Source organism: Ptiloglossa arizonensis, chromosome 11, assembly GCF_051014685.1.
Source record: "Ptiloglossa arizonensis isolate GNS036 chromosome 11, iyPtiAriz1_principal, whole genome shotgun sequence".
NCBI classification, from domain to species: Eukaryota; Metazoa; Arthropoda; class Insecta; order Hymenoptera; family Colletidae; genus Ptiloglossa; species Ptiloglossa arizonensis.
Window position 1 is genome coordinate 6,065,136 of NC_135058.1, and position 22,391 is coordinate 6,087,526.

The window sequence follows — 22,391 nt, forward strand, 5'->3', positions numbered from 1 at the left end:
CCTTTCAGAATACCGATATATTCAGCAAACGTAACGTACTCTCCTTACAGAAGACTCGAAACTCGAAATTCCTTATTACGTATCTGACCGTATTTTCGCGTAAAGAGAGATTTCGGGGTGTCGAACGAACGACCGGAACCGATCCGAACGAACGAGAAGAAGGCCTTAGCGGTGGGGTAAACTCCTAATCAAGGTATTCAAAATTCGCCTATCCCTACCAATCTGTCGGTCTCATCGATGATTCGCGGCCGGACAGCAGGCTCAGCGGGGGCGGAACAGAGCAAAAAGGGGTCCGCGGGAAAACGAGCGGATCCACACGGGATCGTAGAAGGGACGAAAATAGTAGCGTGCCAGGATCGTATCACGCTCGCGCCCCACAGACGTGGATCTGCTATCTATTAATAGCGGGGACGAAAGGGAGCGATCGGAGTCGGCCGAACCGTGTAGGCATCGTTCCGAGTCTTGGTGCTGTCCGGACTCTGCTCGCAGGACTTCAGAGCCGCTCGAGCTGTCGCGGACTCCACATTCCACCAGCAAAAGCTCTTCGTGCGTGCCTGTTGGAAGCATCTGTTGCTCGGCTGGTGCCCCGAGGCGAACCCTCATACCACCACATACACACTCTCCCACCCACCCACACGTCCATACACATTGCCACACATTGACACCGTTCGAGTGTAAGTTTCATTATTTTTCATCGTGCCGATCGGTTTATATTATCGTAAATCGGGTCGATCAGTGATAAAATACCCCAACTCCGAGGGCGTTCTCCGTTATACCGGTGGTGTAACCTCTACCCCCTCGCCTCCGTTGCCTCGCGTACACTTCCACGGACGTTCGATCCAGTGAACGAATATCTTTGTTGCTTCTTTTCATTTATAATCTTCCTCGCCCCGTTGCCGTTTGTGCGTTCACGGCCGTCTCGTACGTCTTCGTCGCCGTTTCGTGTAAAATACGATCTCGCTGCACCGGAGAGAAGAGTGGAAGGGAAGTGTACAAGTGTAAACGAGAAAGGGAACCGTTCACCAGGAACCAGGGAAACAGGTCGAATCGCGGAGACCGTAAAGTGGGAGGACCTCGTAGACGAGCACGAAGGAAACGAGGATCGAAGTTACTCGAGGACGATAGAAGACGCTCGGAGAGGCGCACCGTTGTAAATCGAAGGTTCGCGAGGATTCACGAGTACCGCGAGCGGCGTCCGACCACGCCGTGATTTCGTCTACTTCGAAACGATCGGAAATCGGAGCCGACCTCGTCTTCCGGGTGAGACCACGTTCGAACGTTGGCCAGGGAAAGCTTCCTGCGAGAGATTGGACGCGAATACCCAAGTTTCGGAGACTCTGGAGCTCGATTCGGTCTCCCGCACTTTTTGGGACTCGTCGAACGATCCGCGACCAAGTTTCGGAGACTCTGGAACTCGATTCGGTCTCCCGCCTTTTTGGGACTCGCGGAGAGACACGTGATGGATCAATCGATCGAAAAGACGACGACGACGAACGGTTCCTGGTTCGACGTAAGGACAAACGAGAGAGCTCAACGAGTGTCTTCGCGAGTTTCGAGTTCTTTCGATAATCGCGAGTATTTCAACGATCTGCGTTGTTCTTTTTTCTTCTTTCTCGAAAGAACGTTTCTCCCGCATTCGAACATCGACGTATCGAGGGCGATACCTCGGGTACGCTCGAGCCGCGCGCGAAAGAACGAAATTGCTTCCATTTTCTAAATATGGCGGGTCGGTGGGTACCGATATAGAAACGAACCGCGTTGGCGCCGTGGAAACTATAAACGCGCGTCGGATATCCCGTTTCAAGACGTTCGAGACTCGCGCGCCTAATTATGTAATAATTCCTCCTGTATCCGTGTGTATCGCTGTCGCGGGGATCGTTTGCAAAAATCGCGTTTCCCGATAGGGTCTTTCACCTACGAGGCGCACGGAGTCACGTTTTTACGGTAATTGTCGACGCGAGACACGATCGACAACGATCGTAACGAGCGATTTCGCGCGTCGGTCGACGGTTAAACCGCGACGCCGAGGTTTCGTGTCTTCGGGAGGGTGGAAAACGCTTGGAAAGTTCGATGACGACAACGGCGACGAAGACGTAGACGAGATCGAAGAGAAGGTGGAGAAACTGCCATAGAGAGCGAGGGAGGCGAAAGAGAAAAATGAAGAGAGAGCGAGAGAGAAAGAAAGAAAGAGAAAGAGCGAGTGAGAGAGAGAGAGAGAAAGAGTGAGCTGTGAAAGAGAGAGAGAGAGAGAGAGAGAGAGAAGAGTAGAGAGTCGGTTTTCTAAAATTAGAGCGACGAGGAAGAGAAGGGGATGGCTCCTTATAGAGCTTGCGACGTCGAGCTTGCGGCCAGGGTTAGCAAACTGGCACTCTCTTTCTCGTCTCAGAATATCGGATTACCTTTGCACCAGTGCATCGTCTCGTCCCCTTTGACTTCCTTTCTTTTCTGGCTTCATCTTTCTCGCGCTCGCCAGGTTTGATTTATGACTCCACTCTCTCTCTCTCTCTTTCTCTCTCTCTCTCCCTCCCTTTCTCTCTCTCTCTCTTCACTCTCTCTCTCTCTCTCTCTCTTACTTACTATCACTCTCACCCTCTCTCCCACACTCTCTCCCACTTTCTCTTTGCAACTTGTTTATTTAACATTTTTCACGAGAAGAAGTGCACCACCGTGTCCCGAACGCCTGCGTGGACGAGCGAACGGGACGATCGGATTTATCGCGGTTTTGTCGAAATTCCGTGAGCCGGGAGTGCCAACCGCCATATATATTTTTCCAAACCGCGGCGAACGTACGCCACGCGCGAAAATATCTCGTCAGTGCGAGAGGACGACGACGAGAACGAATCGAGGAGTTCCCCGACGCGTCGGTTAAATCGGTGAAAGATCGACGTCGATGTGCCGATGATTCCGTTCGTCCCTTCGCTCCGTTATCGGTGTGAAACCGTGATCGAGACGCGAAGTAATCGATGACGGTTGTGAAACGATACAGAAGACACCCGATCTGGAGGAGAGGTTGTGTTAATCAGTGGTTTATTTGCGTGTTGCAGCACCTTAACCACCCGCAAACATGTCTGACGACGAGGACCAATACTCGTAAGTATTCTGATACCGAGTAACGCGAGAAATTACGAAAAGTAATCGACGTGAGCCTCGACGTTCTCCGAACCCCTCGAATAACGAGATTCTCGAATCGATAGAGACCCCTCCCATCGTTTGTTTGTGCGCGGCGTTCGTTCAACGGTTATCGGTTCCGTGTCGCTCGATTTTTATAATCTCCGACGAATCGATACGCTCGGAAACGAAACGGAAGCGGAAACAGAATCGCCCGATAAAACGATCACAAGCCAGAAACGCAGGGAGAACGCACGTGGAACGGACAGTGGCTGAAAAAAACCATCGGGATCCCCACGGCGTTGAAATATCCATGAAAACGAGTTTCGCGAACCGTTCGAGCCACGGGGAACGTCGAGGGTGTTTCAGCGATAGCGTTGTAACTTTAACTAGAGATAGTACGGTAGCCCACCGAAGCGTCGTAAAAAAAATATGTCGTCGATAGATCACGTTCAGTCTTTCTTATTGTTAGCGGCGATTTTACAGGGGTCGAGAATCACAGATTTCTAACTTACATTCTTGATGCGACACTATCGGATCGCTACGTAATTCGAGGATAAACCACGATCCCCGTGTCGATCGTTCCCACACTACGAACAATAAATCCGACATAGTCGATTGCGTCCACGTAAGATGAAAGAGATATCACCGTACTTTGTGTCCCGATCGTACAACTCCCCATGAAATACTACCCCTGTTGTTTAATACGTTGTCGTCGATAGTACGTACAAACCCCTCACCCCCACCCCCAAAGTTTTGCTGTGATGGTACAATCCCCCACCCTGAACCCTGTCGTGACCACGTGTTTTTTTGTCTTGAAGGAATCGTAATTATTGCACGATAAACCCCCCCACGTTCGAATTGTTCGCTAAAGGTGTCGTTTTCTCGTCGATACGTCTCTCTATCTCTATCTCTCGAAACGAATAATAATATACGACGCGAGTGGAATACACTTTCGTTGAAATTGCTGTACATCGAGGAATCGATTCAACGGGCACAGGTACGAGCGAAAATCCGTCCGTCTATTTTGGAAAGGAGATAATTGAAGAGGATGGACTTGCGCGTTGTACGTAATGTATCAACCGATGAATCATTCGGTCGGATCGGCTTGGATCTATATTCAGTGGGGTAGACAGACGGGTCCAAAAATGTCGCGATAAATCGAGCGTGCCGCAGCGAGCACGATTTACGGTCAACCGTTTTCTTATGTAAAAACCGTGGAATACGAAATTGTCCGTAATCGGAACGAAATACGAGATTTCGTGGAAACGCCGCGAAAAGGACGCGTTTAGCGCACGATCGAGCACACAGGCCCTGTTGTCCACCCTGCTGCCCCCCAACCACCCACCACCACCTTGATATTGGTTTTCGATGTTTTTTTTTCTTTTTTTTTCAATTAATGGCCCCGTACGTCCACCTGTAACCGTTCACTAACAAATTTCGTTTCCCGTTTTCTCTTTTGCAGCAGCGAGGAGGAGGTGGTCGAGGAAACGTAAGTGTCTTGCTGGTAATTCCCGAATCCTTGTCGAACGATTCCCGCAGTATATCTAACGTCCACGTTCTCTCGTTTTCTCATTACAGGAAGTAAGTTCCAGAGGCTTGTCTGCGTTTAGATGTCTGCTACTACTGCGCAGAGTCACCGCGGAATCCAGATCTCGTGTTCTGATCTCGGTCGTAGAGTTTTAGGCTCCTTTCGAGCAGCGTTTAGAAAGCTCTTTTTAGCGATCGGTGTAGCATTCCTCGTTACGTTTCTCGAACGATCGCTCGATCGCTCTATAACGATCGACGCACCCCTCGTAGATATCAGGTTTTCGATTATCCGCCGACTGTGTCGCCACCGCCTTCCAGAGAGATCGCTCTTTCTCCTGGACGAATCTCGAATCCTGATTTAGGAGATTCCAACGAGTTCGATTCTAACAAATTCCGATACATCGGGTGTTCGCTTAATAACGGTAGCTGTAGAAGCGTATTATCGCAACTGCTCCTTCGATGCGACTAACGATTAGGTTAAAGAACGAATTCTTTCGGTCATTGGGAATATCTGTGTTCCACGTTCCAACGTTTCGATTCTCTGCAAAAATACACGCAATCTTCCGTGTAACCGAGTCGATTGATGTCTTTGAAGCAATCGGAGACGAAGGTACGAGTGGTAAATTAAATCGCTTCGAATGTTTCATATTTCTGTATTAATATTGTGCGTTCACTTGCACGCATGTCGTTGCAAAGTGAAATTGCAGTGTCCTTCTTTAATGGAAACTCGTACCTTCTTACGCGAATCGATGCAGTTTTTCATCCACCACGAGATACTTTCAGGGTGCACGAGTTATTATTTTAAAAGACAGTTGAATTTGAAATATGTACAAATTTAAAGTCGCGATATCTTTTGAATCGGTGTTTCTTTTATTTCGGTGTTCCGATACTTCCTCGTGGAAAATATATTGTACGAAAATATATGGCTGCAAGTGGTACAGTGAAATGGAAGAAAATCGCTTTATTCGATCTACTCGCTCTTTTTCTTCGTCTCGAACAGTTTCGAAGATACAATCCTCGCACGGTTCCTCGAGACGACCTTGCGCGTAATAATACCACACGCGTTAAACTCCATCAAATTCGTCCAACACACTCGGCGGGATATTGGTTCCCGAAATTGTTGTTATTACCAACAAATCGGGAATTTATGGATCGTAACGAGCGGCTATATCTCGATAACATTTCCCGTGAATATTTAGAACGTTTCCAGTGACCGAAGAATTCGTCGTTTGTTCTCGTGTAACAACGGTGGATGCAGGAATCAGTGGTACACCGAGTCTGTCGCAGCAATTCATTCGTGTTCAACGTGTGTCTATCGTTATACTATGTTCGGCGTCATTGAATAATTGTCTCTCACGTTACAAACTTGTGCAACTTTTCGATGACAGGCAGACACAGCCACAGAGACATTAAACACTGTACGTCGTTCACCAAGTACGAGCCCGGTTAGAATTAGAACGGACATGCTCCTTTTTACAGAAATAGGACGCGCGGTTGGCCCTGTCTTCGCGTCGCCTTGGATACCGGTTTGCACGACTTTAAAAGAGAAAACAATCTTTACGATGGCTCGGGTAGCCGTTCGCGCGAATTTCAACGCGATACGAATTAACGCGACCGTATGAACACGGGACGAGAACGTTCGCGCGAGCCTTCGCGATTAAAAATTATCATCGAACGAGACGTCACGGTAGATTCACGCTCCGTACGGTGAATAGATTCGATCGCGAGTCTTTGAATTAAAAATTGCATCGAACGAGACGTCACGGTAGATTTACACCCGTACGGTGAATAGATACGATCGAGAGTCTTCGAATCAAAAATTACATCGAACGAGACGTCACGGTAGATTTACACTCGTACGGTGAACAGATTCGATCGTGAGTCGCGGTATCTTCTCAACGTTCGCGCGAACTTCGCGAGTACACTCCGAAACGGTTAAGTAGAACGGTGTAAACGGTTTTGAAAAATCACATTAGCGGTCCAGAGCGATCTCTCTCGAACAACCGTTAAAATTAGAACAGTCGTGCTCCTCTCGCGAAAATAGAGCAGACGAATGGCGTGTCGCTGTGTCTCCGTACGTCTGGTCGCGTATTAATTCAACGACGTCGCGCGACCGATCTAGCCTGGAGCGCGTGTCCTTCGATCCGACGACACGGAGATTCCAAGAGCGATCAAAAAGGGACGGCTGAACGTTTCCTCGTAGCGCGTCATTCGTTTGCGCGTACAATGGAACGCGATTCAATATTTTCTCGTCGGTTCACGGCGATTCGTTCCGTAAAACAATTTAGCGAACGTCGAAGAAAAATATTGAGTCGTTTCGAGCGGAACGAACCACCGAGATATAGCTTTCCACGGAGTTGAAACGATCCACGGAATCATAAGCCGGCCCCGTTCTCGCGTGTATTTCTCGGCGATTTCACGCGCGACGAAAGAGAGCACGATCATGGGTGGAAAGAAACGAACAATTATATTAATCCGTTAGCCGTTCTTGTTCGACTCTGGTTTATGATCTCACGTTTCTCTGTGTTTTTTTTTTTTTCTATCTATCTCTCCATCTCTCCCCTCGCCCGAATCTCCACATACAATACACAAAAAAAAACCAACCAATCAATCAAAATCACCATCGACCAAACGACCAACGCGCGGCGCGAATCGAAAAATCGAAAAATCAAAGGCACCCGGAGAGGAAGATCGAGTAAGTTTTTTTTCCCCCTGCAAGGCTGTAAAAAATCGCTCGTCTTGTTCGAGCAGCTATGTTCACTTCTCTGTTTCTCTATTTCTCTCTCTTTCTATCTTTCTATCTCTCTATTTCTCTCTCTCTCTCTCTCTCTCTTTTTTTTTCTCTCTTTCTCTCTATCTATCTCTCTGTCTTTCTGTTAATCGTCTAACCGTTGTATTGTCTTGTATACGGTACAGTATCTGTTCGTCTGCTACTTGGCTCTCCGTTTCTGTCTCTGTCTCTCGTTTCGGTCGCTGCTCGCGCAATGTTGTATTTTGTTTTTCGTTTTCGAGTTTTTTTTTTGTTTCGTTTTCTGTATGAGACTCTTTTTATTGCGAGACGTTCGCTCTGTTACTCTCTCTCTCTTTCTCTTTGCCCTCACCTTCGCCACACGCGTCTACTTTTCGCCAATGTCGATACGTTCGATATCTCCGAACGAGACACGTATCTTTTCTCGCGGATCGCGCGAGATCCTCGAGTTCCATATATATATATATATGTATATATGTATACACATATATACATATATAATATATCTCTCTGTCTCTCTTTTCATCGCCATTAACGGCGAACCTTTACGTACCATTTACGACCCATTCTTTGGGACGACGTTTCCGTCCTACCCATTTTTCCGCTGCGCGAGCAGTAAAAACGTTGTACATAGACGCGACTAATTTTTGGTAATTCGCGGGAAGAGGACGATTTTTCGCACGTAATTCGCGTGTCACGCGCGACAATCGTGTTCGTCGAGGCGCGATAACGCTTCGCGTACGTCTCTCCATAATTTTCGGAGCTGGTTCCATCGGTCGATCGGAACGTTGCTTTCCGAGGGGCGTGTTTTCGCCGTTGGCGGTTCTGCGAGGGTACCTTTCGAACGACGCAAAAGATTCGCTCGAGCGACGCGTTTTTTCTTTTTTTTTTTTCACGCGCGTGCGAGAAATGGAGTTCTCGCGTCGGGCGTTGGCGCGATCGAACATCGTTGCGAGCGTGCAACGAGTCACGACCGTGACGATGAAAAATCACCTCTTCCACGTCGGGCCTCGGAAGCGAAAAGCGAACCGCGGTGCCGGTGTCGTCCATCTTTTTTCTTTTTTTTTCTCCCCGTCGCACTTAAAATCATTGTTCGTAAATCGCGGTACCGTGCGGTACTCTATTTTACGGCACCATCGCCGCCCACGTTTCACCATCGAGTATTCTTCGAACGCGTGACAGATTTTCGTGGACGTCTCGCGCACGTTCTTCCACGGGATGATATATTTTTTTTTTTCTCCACCACCCCGTTTACGAGTCGTCCTTCGGTTCTGTTTTCTTTTCTTTCACCTGTCCCCGATACTGTCACTCGGGTATGTTTTTTTGTTTATTTTTTCGGAGAGGTTTCATCAGCCGAAAGATCAGGGAAGCAGCACAAAGGCTGAATTTGTACAACGCGTGCACAGGCACGTGTTTCTTTGCATCTTTGACGTCACGTTACTGTTTGGTCCGTCCCGTTGTCTTCATCGTTCTGTTTTTGATGCTGTGTCGCTGTTGTTGTGTCGATGGTTAAACGAATATGTCTATCGCTGCCACCTTGTCCCGTCTGATACACGTCCACGTACACATGGTCGTTACGATATGGAACCGACACTCATCTACACGCATACACACGTTTCCGTACAAGATACGCACGCGATTGAAAAGTGACAAAGGGATGTACGTGTGCGTTTCGCGTTGCAATTTATTTGCAAAAGCGCCTGGCTGCGTCTTTTGCTGGTTACGAAGGGAACTAGATTCTCTCCAAGCACGTATCCTCCCGATACGACGTATAAGAGTATTTTTCGATCCCCCTTGAGATTAACGAGACGAACGTTCTTTCAGGTTGTTTCGTAACGAGTGTAAACAACTTGTATAATTCTCTCGATTGGTCATTTCGAGGAACAAATAACGCACGAAGATAGATCTTTACGTAACCACGATCAACGAAAATCTTATTATCGTAAGTAGTTGTACGTAGAAAGCTCAATACGAAGTAACCTACGAGGAGTCGAGTTAGTATTTATCGTTATGCTTAAACACTCGAGAACAATGACGTTAGAGAGTGGTCGAATGGAATGAAATTTTGTAACAATTTATTGTTTCGCGTGCACCGGTCGAGCCTTACGCTACGAGCTCGAGCTCGCAATGTCCGTGGTTTGTAAAATGTAATGAATAATAAATAATAATTGTAGCAAAAATCGATTATAAACTCGCAATTTGATTACGATAGCGATCTATTAAAGTCACGCGAGTACTTAAAATAGGGCTCACGTTCGTACGATATTTTTTCCGTCGGACTGACCTCTCCAACAAAATTGTCGAAGTTTCGTACGCTCGTTACGAGACCACCTGCATATCGAAGGAAATACATTTTTCACTTCGAGGCGGACTGACTCGGGTCCTGTAATTATTTTTATCGGAAAATCCGTTGATAACGAATCGATCCCCAGGCGCAAGTTAGTTTCCAAGAATTACATACACGTTCGCATCGCACGAAGTTTTAATCGTTTCCCGTTTCGGTTTCCACCTCGCGATCGTTTTCGTAACAGTTTCACTTTTCAATCGAGCCCCGAGACAAAAGTCACCGACTACACCCCCACCACACCTAACTCTTTATTTGTCTCTTTGCGCATTATTTCTGTCGCATAATGATCGTTCTGTTCTTGCATTTTGAAACTGTCCAATTGGAAAGGTTTTGTGAAAAACTGTATATACATATATACATATATGTGCGTGCCTGTATATATACATATATATATATGTATATAGACGTAGGTGTGACAAGATCCTCGAAATGAAAGAGACGGTAGGCTGCCTGTTCTCCTCTTTTACGTCGTCCATAAAAAGCCAATCAAAATTCTCGTGAAACGTGCGCACGCGCGTACGGAAGAGCACCGTTCCCGTTTTACCGAGCGCGAAACTTCGTCACGATTTCGCCGTAAAGAAACAGGGGGATAACGGAAGTGAATAAAAGCGGATGGAACGCGGCAGGCTGTCGTCGATTCCAATGATGCTTTCTTTGTCCAATCGAGGCAGGATTTAATTCGAACCGGAACGAATAAAAGCGAAAAGGCGAACGAACGCACTTCTCGCGGCTTTGTGCAGTCCCCACGTTAAAAGACGAAACGATTGTCATTGTTATTAATGCACCTTTCCTTTCTTTTTTTGTAGGGGTAGGGCGTCCCAAAAGTAAGTTGAATATCGAGGTGTTTACACGTCAATAATATTTTCTTTGTTCTTCGGCCGCTCTCACATCCCCCCACCCCAAGCCCTCAAGTCCGCGCTTTTGTTCGAATTTTTGGCGGGAACGAGACTCCAGTGGGCAATGATCTCTCGTTCGTTGCGAGTCCAGTTGAATCCGACGTTAAAAGGTACAATTTAGAAACACGGTGGTGATAATTCTCGTCTTCGGCGATTTCGTTGTTTCTCTTGGTCGTATCTTGGTATTTTCGAACAGATGTACATATTACGGTATAAAATCTGTTCGATGGTTCGTACCCCATGGAAAAGTGGAAATTGGTTAACGTCGAGTTTCGATTCCAATTCGATCCATACTTTTCGTTCGAGGTTCTTGACCGTGTCACGTTCACAGGTGATTCAAATGAGTCCGCCGTACGCTCGCACGATTATTTACGAGCGACAAGGTTGTTTAGTCGAAAAGTTTTAAGGCTTTTGACCGTGTTATACGGCGGCAGTTGCATAAGGGGAGTATGCAACTAATATAACTTGCGTCTGCTGGACGATTGCCAAACGTTTCATAAATATGTGTACGATAACGTAATGCGGTTTATTCTTATACCGAAGCCACGGTGTCCGTTTGAAGCGCGCCGCGCACCAAAGTGGTGCAATCTAATTAGCGAACAAACCGGTTCGGTGGAAAAACGCAACTATTGTCAGGCGCGTTGTTTAGCTATTGCCAAGTCTAGCTGCCAAGATGATCGAGGGGAATAATACTCGGTCTTTCGTGATCCCACGAGCCGAGCATAGGAAGTCGGGTAAATATTTATTCTTTGTCTTCCAGGCGAGGAAACGTCTTCACGGATGCTGCGAGGTCCTTTTTATGTTTTTTTTCTCGTGTATCTCTTGAACCTCGAAATTCCGTTTTTTCTTTTCCCCCCCCACGTGTTTTCGTGCGTTCTAAAAGTTCGCGTTGTGTTTGTAAATCGGTTCACGTTACGACGTTTGTTACACGTACCTAAATGATGTTACACCGTTTGTGTATTCTAAAGATTTCCTCGCGTTACCATTGTAAATTGTTCTACGTTACGATGTTTGTATCCAATGTTCCGTAAATACCTATTGTTAACCGTGCGTATCGTACAATCGAAGTCTCGATCCTGCCAAAAAACGAATTCTAATAATTCGTTGCTCGAAGCAACCCCTCGCCCCCCCAGCCCAAACATCACCCCCAAACCTGAGCTCATGTTTCTCTCTGTCTCTTCTTACCCGTTCTCGTGTTTTTGTTCCTTTTTGTCTCTCTATATCTGGATTAATCGTGAATTAACTAAAAGGCTCTGTACATAAATCCCTGTGTTCATGTACGCGTACACAATGCGTATACATACACACGTATCGACGAGTCCACCAGTTTTTCGTTGATCTCGTTTAAGCCAACAATTTGATGTCGTGTTTCGTTTTTTGTATCCTGCGTTTCCAGGAGTCGTTTTTTTTTTGTTTCTGCCGACTTCGTGCGCCCCCCCCCCCCCCAACCCTTCACCCTCTTTGTCGCCGTCTGTTTAATCGTTATGTTGATCTTGCGCCATAATCAATCGAACCGCAGCCAATAATCACCACGCCAACCTCCTGTTGTTCTCGGTCTCTTTGTCGCAGAAAGATCGGCTAAAGCGTTTTTTTGGAGGGGTTCACTGGATTTTTGTAGAACCGCGAGTTTCGAGTAGCACGGGAATCTTGTTTAACGCGAATCACCGGATTGTTTCATAATACGGTTGCGTAACGACTTGGTCGTGTTGCCAACGATGTTACACCTTGTTTATGATTTCGTCGCGCGTTACGGATTAAATCGAGCGAGACGAAAATTTGGAAACGGTCCCATTCGGTCCAGTTTCGCATATTCGAAATTCTCGCGTCGAACGTTATTCAATTTCGACGTTTACACGAACGGGTATCTCTGTATACCGATCGAGGGTGGTGAACCTACAATTGCACGAGAATTCAGTGAGCCTCCGTGATCACACGATCGTCGAAACCTCATTTTTTATGTAAACTGGCCAGCCTCCTTGGCTTTCGACTGTGGCTTTTTACGGCGTTGTGGATAATAATTTTGACAATAAGAACGACGACAGCGACGACGCTGATAACGGCGGCGACTGTGTGTTGTTGCTTGCATTTGAGTTGGGAAAGAAGAAGAAAATGTCTGACGAGAAGAAGAGTGAGTGCTAGAGATCTCTGTGCTCCATTTCTATCCCGTTCATCCTTTATCATCGTTTTTGTTGTTACGTCAAGGATCGTTACGACTCGGAACGGTCGAGTTCTTTCACCGTGAGGATGATATTACTTGCAAATTTACCGCCGATTACTTACGGTCGAGTATTTTTATTTCGTTTTGTCACGTATCGTTGCTATACGAAGTGTATCGATACACATATCTATATATTGCTACGATTTCGACGATACCCGACGGTATTATTAGACCAAACACGTTTGTCATCCACATTCCGTTTCAGACACGATTATTCTTGTTCTCGTTGTGCGCTGTTTAAATTTTGTCAAGTTTTCTCTTCGATACCTGCTGAATTGCTTTTGTAAAAAATGCTTAATCGCTTGTTCTCGAGCGGCTTCGTATTACTTTCTTTTTTTTTTCTTAGCTAAACACTAAACGAACGTCCGTCGTCCCGTATCTTTAATCCCTGCGATCCAGAAAATCAAGCAGTCAATCTATTTTTTGTCACCACGAAATCATCTTTAAAATTAGAGATCCTTCCCTTATTTTAAAGTCATCCTGGATTCGATCCACGTGATGTAATTCGATCCGTGGTACCACACCTACGTGTTCGAGAATATCTGACATTTTTGAAGCGTTTCCAAACTTTTGATAAAATACCGTTTTTTGTATTTTCGACGTTCGCTTCGAATTAATACATTTTGGTACAATTTCATGATAAATGATCAAGTAGAATGTAAAATCAAAGTTTTCGCAAGATTCGTATAATTTTGTCTCATTTCAATGCCGCAACACGGAACGCTGAAGATCTTCGGAGTAAAATCTATATGTATAGTAAAAAATGAGAAGTAATTATTTATTGGGATTTCAGGTTGGCTCTTGACAACGTGTAGACGCGATTTAAACTTGTATATTCTCCGACAACTATTATTCACATCTACGGTGATTAATTAATTTCTTTAATTTTTCAATTACCGATCTGCTACGCGATCTTCTAGGGATGCAAAATAGTATCCTGCAAGTTACACAATGTGCACAGAATACCGGAAATAATTGAAAATCGGACAAAAAGAATAATTCTTTCTTTTTCGAACAAACATCGACAGATTCATTCCTATTATTCTTCTAGGAAATTATACATTTACATCATTACGATTTACTTTTTACTTTTTACCATATTTTTAGATTTTATCCTTGAATAAAGTCTTCCAACACTTTTTCACGTACAATCCGTTTGCGCAAAAAAAAAACTAGAAAGTCAACTTTTTACGGAATTTTTTGTTCAACTGTAAATTAAAGACTTTAAGCGTTCGCGATACTCGGTTTCGTTCAATTTTCATTCGAGACCTCTAGAAATCCGCTGCAAAGAACATGCGGATTCTTTCATTCGCCGGAGAACTTAAATATCTTACCGCTGCAGACCCCAGAGAGTCGAAACAAAATTCAAATTCAAGTGACCGCGTAATTCTCGGTAAAACCCTCCATCAATTTTCCAATATCCTGTCCACGAAAGCCTAATAGATTCCTCCCGGCCGCAAACTCATCGGTTCCTCAACCTTCTGTAAACTCATTAATGTCTCCTCCAGCTCCAATGCCACTTCCCGGAGTATAATTTTTTTTTCTTTTTTTTCTTTCTTACACTGCGCACCTAATTTTCTTCTCTCCAAGCGCTTTATACACTTTCTGTCTGTCCGTACGTCCGTCCGTTTGTGTGGCCGTCTGTCTGTTTGTCTGGCTGTCGCGTGTTGTTTAAGCGTCAGGCTACGCGCCTGCGACGAAAGACCATATGAAAAAAAAAAGAAAAAGAAAAGAACTAATGAAAAAAAAAGCAAAAAAAAAAAAGCACATAAAACCATATCGAAAGAAAGAATTATTCGCCACGAGAGAGAATGGATGGAGTGTAATAAATAATGGAAAAAGTGAAACGTAAGAGTGGCGTACGGAGTTCTGGAAGATCTTGCGAGATCTCTCAGAGGACGAGCGGCAGGAACTAAAGAGAGTTACTTTTGTTTTTGCTCCGGCCTACATCAGGGACTCTGGGGAGAATCCCGAGTTTATGAAGGTGAGGAGAGATCCCCGGATCTCGTAGACACGATATCGGAGTGATTTAGCCCGCGATACGTATTTACATTCATGTCGTTTCTGGAAACACACAGAGGCAGGAACAGAAGAGAAGCGACCTAGACGAACAGCTCAAGGAATACATTGCAGAATGGCGGAAGCAGAGGGCCAAGGAGGAGGAGGAACTAAAGAGATTGAAGGTTCGTATCGGAAGACCGGCTTACGTCCGTTCCATGTAGCTCTGTTATGCTTCTTATGCATAGATTCCGCGCCCCGTTGCGCTTCCATGTATTTTTCATCGCCGTTTTGTTTGTCGTTCGCAGGAGAAGCAAGCCAAGCGCAAGATCACTCGCGCGGACGAGGAGAAGAGATTGGCTCAGAAAAAGAAGGAGGAGGAAGAACGCCGCCAACGTGAAATTGGTACGTTTATTCTATTTCCTTTTTTCGTTTCGATGTCTCCGATACGAGAAATGTATTCGATTTGTTCCTCTAAACGGAGATTTGCTGACGCTTATTCAAATTTCCAGAGGAGAAGAAACAACGTGATATCGAGGAAAAGAGAAAGTACGGCTTCCATCTTCTTTTATCCAATTTATATTCCACTCGGTGTGTAAGCGATAAGGTTAATTCTGACCAAAAATCATTTATTCAGGCGTCTCGAAGAATCGGAAAAGAAACGTCAAGCGATGATGCAAGCGATGAAAGACCAGAGCAAGAAGGGCCCCAACTTCACCATCACCAGGAAAGATCTGGCAGTACGTATCGATTTTATCAAATGGATGCATCGTGTTTACAGCGCGTAACGGATCCATTCAACGAACTTACCGATGTGTTTTCCTGTTCGATGCAGGGTAACCTTACGTCGGCGCAACTGGAGCGCAACAAGACGAAAGAACAGCTCGAAGAAGAGAAGAAAATCTCGTTGAGCATCCGTATCAAACCCTTGGAAATGGATGGTTTGTCCATTGAGAAGCTCCGGTCTAAGGCCAACGAACTTTGGGAGACCATAGTAAAGCTGGAAACCGAGAAATACGATCTCGAGGAACGACAGAAACGCCAGGACTATGATGTGAGTACCATCGAAACGCGCTATTATATTTTATATAAATACATTTCACGCCAGTGGTTACATTTGTGGCTAATTGTAAACACGCTATATTAGTTGTTGGTAATATTGTTAGGAATCTTTCTGTTTCGTTCCAGCTCAAAGAATTAAAGGAACGTCAGAAGCAGCAGTTGAGGCACAAAGCCTTGAAGAAAGGTCTTGATCCTGAAGCCCTTACCGGCAAATACCCTGTAAGCACAACAAGAAAATCAATTGAAATAAAACGGACTTTATCTTCGGTGTGATAAAGTTCTTTTTTCCTCTTTGCAGCCCAAGATCCAAGTCGCCTCTAAATATGAACGTCGCGTGGATACCAGGTCCTACGACGATAAAAAGAAGCTCTTCGAGGGTGTAAGTATACTTTGTGCCAATTGAATCAGTCGCTGATTCTTCGAATATTCAGCTGACTCGGAAATTCAACGACCGTTTACGAAACAAATTTGGCCAATTGAAAGCCCCAGAATCTGACCCCAATGACTCGAAAGTGTCGAAACGAAAATGGTGTCCAATGATGGGTTCAAAATTCGTATACATATGTTACTCTAGTAACGAAATGTCGTGACACGCACGATTGTCCGATTGCGACGATTTATTGCGATCTTTCGAAACGTATTGCAACGATAGAGAACTTAGAGACTGATATATTCCTTTAAAAGATCCGGTTTACGTAAAAATAGCAAAAGTAGTAAAGTAGCGAAAAAGAGACGTTTGTAAAAGACAAAGAATAAGCGACGAGGCTCGTTAGGAAGTAGTGCTTGTAGAAAAAGAGTGATTAGTGAAGAATGTCAATTAAATCGCAGGGCTATGACACGCTTTTAGCGGAGTACAACGAGAAACTGTGGAAACAGAAAACAGAACAGTTCATGAAGCGCAACAAAAGTGAGTCCCATCGAGCTCTCTGTTAGTGTACCACCCTTTTGCTTGCATTGCTCGTTGAGAACCCCTTGCCCCCCCCCCCTCACTTATGCCCCCATAAGATCGTCTCGACGATCGTGTTTCTAATTCGTGTTGAATATCCATTTAGTAAGTAGTCAATCTGGAGCACAGAGACCGTCAAAGTTGTTGCTATGCCCGTGTTATTTCGTTTACAAAGTACGGCACTCACGCTTGCCTTGATATTTATCGTAATTTATTACCGATACGAACGCGAATACAGTGCCCACGTAGAGCCACACAAAAATTTACTGCTACCCTCCCACCAACAGATACAAACATTCACAAAGACTTTGAAACTGATGTACCTTTATTTACAGCACCGAGAAACCGCATGTACTATCAATTTACCACGCAGGTCCAAACTTAAAGTACTTCACGATACAAATGCTCGTAGATAGTCCGACTAAAATTTATCTTAGACCCCTGAACACCAGATACAAACATTCACGAAGATTCTGAACCCGATAAACATTTATTTATACGGCCGAGAATATACTATCAATTTATCGGTGGTCTGAATCTAAATTACTCCACGATACAAACGGTCGTAGATAGTCTACCCTAACCCCGAACAACAGATACAAACATTCGCAAAGATATTTGAAACTGATAAACATTTATTTACACCAACGAGAAAATACATATACTACCAATTGTTCGAAGGTCCAAATTTGAATCACTCTACAAGAGCTTGTAGATTCTTGCAACAAAATTTACCACAAACTCTTGAACACGTATGCAACCATTTAAGGTTCTACTTATGGTACCAATGGCTTACACTTGGGGAGATTATTAAATCGACGAAAATTTGGTCGTAAATTGAAAAAAACAAATTGTCCGTATTGTCTACACTTTGATGGTGCAACTAATTCCACAGTCCAAGCACGTTTGTCTTTGCAACGAACACCCAAAGGCACCACGTTACAGTCTCATTCCACGTTTACAACTTGCACACTTTTGTCGATGACTTATCGTACTCGGACACTTCCGTCGAGTGACTAACGTTGTTAAGTCTAGGTAACAAGAAAGTAAATGAATTTGTGCACCAAGAATCCTTCATTAACAAACGTGAAGTAACCTAACGGGTGTTTGGTCGAGCACGGTGTCCCCCTTGTCGTCGAAGTGGTTCGTTAGCTGAAAAGAGCAAGTCACGAAGCGGTTGCCAGCGGGATATGTATAATGGGAACCATTAATTTGTTCTGTTACACGTCAACCCCTGTATTCGCCGTGGAGAGATTCGTATGGCAATATCTTGAAAACCGTGGAAAGGGTCCAGATGAGTGCGCCCCCGTGTGACGATGTATCCTAGCATGCCATTTTGTCCATTGGTGTTTCAGGGTCTGACCGAACTGCTGAAGGAAACCGTAGAGAAGCAATGGGCTCAACAGAAGGAACAATTCCTTGGTCGTCAGAAGAGTACGTATTCTTGGATCACTTTCGAGCAAACGCATAAAGTTTAAGGCTTTACGAGAAAATGGTCGAACGATCGTAGCTCGTAACCAAAAATGGCAGTTTAAATAATTTCGATAATAAAATGTTACGTTTCGTGGTAAATTCAGTACAGCGTTCTCGAAAGGTGATTCCAAACATATTTCGAACGTAGTACGGATACAATTTGCGTTATACGGTTAGAAGTAATTTGTGTATTGGTCAGTGCGTCATTCAAAGGTGGTACGGATGTTTGACGCGGTATCACGAGAATACTAAAGTATGCCAACGTAAAAGCGTTCCGCTGTATCTCGCGCGTTTATTATTTCACGTATCAACGTGTGCGTTTGCTCGAGTCGCGAGTCTTGAAACCTGACCAGCCAGAACATTTTCTGGAAACTAGGTCAAACTACAACGGCCGCAGAGAAGTATATTTCGTCAGCGTTGAAGGGGCCCGTTCGATGAAAAGCGAGGGGAAAAACTTTTCGCGAAATTGGAAGCATCTGTCGATACCTTTGATCTTCGGTTCATTTTTTAGCGAAAGAGCAACGCTCCGCGAATTTCAAAGCTTCGCTTTCACGCTTCTCTCTGGAGCGTAAAAGATAAACGTCAATTGCGGTCTTCCAACCGTCTCGAAGGAAACGTTTCTAAGAAACTCTCGCTATCGTCGTCCGAGATCCGCCTCGTACGGGAAGAAAGAAAAAACAAAAAAGAAAAAAAAAAGGACAAAAAAGAAAAGAAAATAAAAAATAATTCCCGTAACGAATCAAGGTACTATTAATGACGTGATAATTTTTCCTCCCCCCAATAAACAGCGAAGTTGCCGAAGTGGTTCGGCGAGAGGCCAGGCAAGAAACCTGGAGACCCCGAATCTCCGGAGGGCGAAGAAGACGTGAAGGCTGCGGCTGAAGACGAAGAGCTGGAGGAGCCACAATTCGAAGAAGAAGAAGAGGAAGAAGAGGAGGAGGAAGAGGAAGAGGAAGAGGGCGGTGAAGAGAAGGAGGGAGAAGGCGAGGGTGAAGAGGAGGAAGAGGAGGAGGAAGAGGAGGAAGAAGAAGAGGAAGAGGAGGAAGAGGAGGAGGAGGAGGAAGAGGAAGAATAGAAGCCTCTTTCGGAAAATCGGCATCTAACCACAGATTCAATCAATCGATCATCAACCAATCTCGAAACATCCTTCGAACCATCGAATATAGTCGTGGCGGCAGTAGAGACTACAATGGTGCGCCATTGTCCTAGAATCTTGTCGTTATAGGTGGCTTTTCGTTTCGGATCTTATGCGACATCGGAACGATTCCGAGAGGACGACACGAGAAGGCGGACGACTGCACGCTCTATCACTTCGCGAAGAACCTAACCTATAACGGCGACGATTCCGGCGAGATATAACAAGCTGTTACTACTTCTCAGCTGTTCTACTACTACTACTACTACTACTTCTACTACTATTATTCTACTACTTCTATTGCTACTATAATTATTATTATATTGTACAAAATACACGCACACACATTATTAAAATAAAACGGTTTATCGTATAAAATTCCTGGCGATACTTTTTCCCTACGATGGACGACGAATAAAACCAACGTGTAACATTAATTCGCAACGTTCGATGTTAAATTTTATTCGGTACGAAATATTTCATTGCGTAATTCAAATTTCAATTTTCCACTAAAGATACAAAATTTTACCTTTTATTTTTTATACGAGATTTTTACGCGGATATAAAATTTATTAGGTTCTGGAGAAAATTTCATTTGCTGTGTGCGAGTAATTGTAACTTCAAAACGTCTACGGAAGAAATTCTCGTGCGGGAATCGGATAGTTGTATCTTTATTTACTTCTCGCAATGTTATTGGCGATTGATAAGAATCGCGCGAAAAATCGCACGAAATCGCTAAATCTAGAGAAAAGTTCGTTTAGTTTTATATCGTAACAGAAATTTTCTTTATCGACTGACTACTTTATCACAGGGGTCAAGTAACTTTCGGCGTCGTTGGATTCCGCGAACTTAACCTTGACTATGTCGCGTAAGAAGAATACCCATGAAACGTGATCGCGTATTCATGAAAATCACTGTAGTAGCACTTTTCTTTCCTCGCGGTCTATTTCTAGCGCACTCACGTAACCTTTTATTGAAGCGTTACTTCTCTTACGAGTGCAACGCGCTGCTCGAAAATAATTGACGTTGCATATATATATATTGTCGATGAATCACATCACTTTTGTTAACGATATTCGAAGCGTTTCGTTTTACTAATTAAAGAAACATCTGCGTACAAGTTTACTAAATAGGGGGATCGAGTTATATATACATCGATCGATTTATGATCCTTCTACAAATGCCCGCCAAACGTAATGATACCTCGGATTCGCGCCAAAACTTATAAACAGGTACAAGACGCCGAAGTGTTGCCAACAAACGTTCCTCTTCAAAATAAGCAACATGACTTCGGTGGTTAATGATAGCTGTCGTGCGAATTTTAGTACCTTAGGAAATTTCGTACTCAACAGAAATATTCTGAAACTTGAACATATAAATAAGGGAGCAGAAACTATTTGGTCGCACTAGAGAAATAAGTAAAATATTATATAATTTGAATTGTGTTTGTGTCAGTTACGTATACCGTTACAAAATACTCCGTAACGTTTAAGCACTGTCCTCAAAATGGACTATTTTGGATATTTTTTCTAAAGTAAATTATTTTCCATTATATCTTTTGAACAATGACAAAACCACTGGACGAGGTTTTTCTTTACTTTTGGGATGTATTAGGTGATAATAATTGAAATAATACTTTTATTCAAATTAAGTTTATCATATCGTTAGCGAATAGAGGTTGTAAATAAATATTTATTAATAACTCTCTTGTATTTTATATTTTTGAATCGTACTGCACGAATCCGTTCCTATACGCGAATATTTTCATTCTTCCAATTCGTCCGGTACAACGAGATTGTAAAATCGACGATCGCCATCTGTCGAACGGAAATCATGCAAATTTACGTGTAGGACCGCAGTCCGTTAAAATTCAAAGCAGACTCTAGTGACGGAACAATGACGCAAAGCACGAAGACGGAGCGAATACGATGCGGTTTTCCATTCCCTTCTCTCTCCTTTTTACGTGCATACTTCCGTCGATGTTTCCTGTCTTTCTTTTTCTTTCCGACTCGTCTCTTTCTAACTGACCCAGCCGCTATCGACAGGAGCGACTCGACGCGCGCCGTTTTCAAACAATTCCATAGTATATTTCTATACTTAGATTGTAAATCACTCTTTAAATACCTCCGATCGTGCGTACTTACCCTATTAATTTAACCTTAAGGCTCGATTTGCGAGTCTATCGAAGAAATCGAACTCTCGATACCAACAGTCGTACCACCTGGTGGACGAGAGGGTATTACATCCATCGCTAGCAGTCGCAACTATTTATAATGGGTAGCCGCTGGCTTGAGTCTCGTATTTCTTCTCTCTTTCACGTTTACTCTTACTCTGTTTCTGACCATCTGTCTCTCTTTCGGTCTGCAGAGTGGTCGTTCTTAAGCTTCGTTAATAGTGTCGCCAAGCATTCGTCCGAGTCAGACTGCGCTGTCCCTTCTCTCCTACCTGAGGAGACCGAAATAGACGCGCGGCACCGACGCTACCGACACCGTAGCCGTGTGCGTTACGACCGAACAATAAACAATAACACGACGTCGCGTGTCACGGCATAACGAGTGCCGCGACCTGTTGCCGGCCGCCGAAAAGATCCCGCTGGTTGTCGCGCGTGTGTTGGTGAGATTGTGAAATGTTCGTTTCGGAGCCGCTCGCCGCGGGAACAGGGAATCGTGTGTCATGGCGGTGATCGTCGCTTGGAACGGCCACGTTCGCACACGCATGGCTACGATGCTGGCTTCCAAGGAAAGAAAGAGAGGAAGAATGAGGAGTTGACTACGAGACGGTTTAACCACGAGGAATCTACGCTCGATGAGGTAAGCGTAGAATAATTCGAACGGGACGAAAACGAACTTGTTCGGTAAATAAGTGACAGATGTCTAACGGTGGGCACAATTGTCACACATCCGTGTTGCCTCTGCGACGTTCGACGAAT

At 44.6% G+C, this 22,391-nt stretch overlaps 2 protein-coding genes across 8 annotated transcripts in view; both read left to right on the top strand.

Annotated features, from left to right (window-relative positions):
- The first annotated feature begins 455 nt into the window (after positions 1-455).
- Tpnt (troponin T, skeletal muscle) lies at positions 456-19,840 on the top strand. Of its 7 annotated transcripts, none has more exons than XM_076322921.1 (13): positions 456-674; positions 3,045-3,090; positions 10,541-10,558; positions 14,802-14,832; positions 14,927-15,031; positions 15,155-15,251; positions 15,359-15,395; positions 15,484-15,586; positions 15,682-15,900; positions 16,035-16,127; positions 16,207-16,287; positions 16,737-16,815; positions 19,116-19,840. In XM_076322921.1, exons 2-13 carry the CDS (start codon positions 3,065-3,067, stop codon positions 19,400-19,402), a joined length of 1,176 nt encoding a protein of 391 aa, XP_076179036.1. In that variant the 5' UTR covers positions 456-674; positions 3,045-3,064; the 3' UTR covers positions 19,403-19,840. The 7 variants fall into 7 exon arrangements, with proteins under 7 accessions (XP_076179036.1, XP_076179034.1, XP_076179038.1 ...); XM_076322919.1 differs by lacking the exon at positions 16,737-16,815 and adding an exon at positions 18,210-18,288 and having other exon boundaries at positions 460-674; XM_076322920.1 differs by lacking the exons at positions 456-674; positions 16,737-16,815 and adding exons at positions 2,348-2,473; positions 18,210-18,288.
- Positions 19,841-21,818: 1,978 nt separating this feature from the next.
- The window catches only part of LOC143152616 (uncharacterized), a 48,155-nt gene continuing 47,582 nt past the window's right edge, over positions 21,819-22,391 (top strand). Inside the window, exon 1 of the mRNA XM_076322926.1 lies at positions 21,819-22,272. Within this exon, the coding sequence (XP_076179041.1) occupies positions 22,268-22,272 (5 nt within the window). The 5' untranslated portion in view covers positions 21,819-22,267. The remainder of the gene's footprint in view (positions 22,273-22,391) is intronic.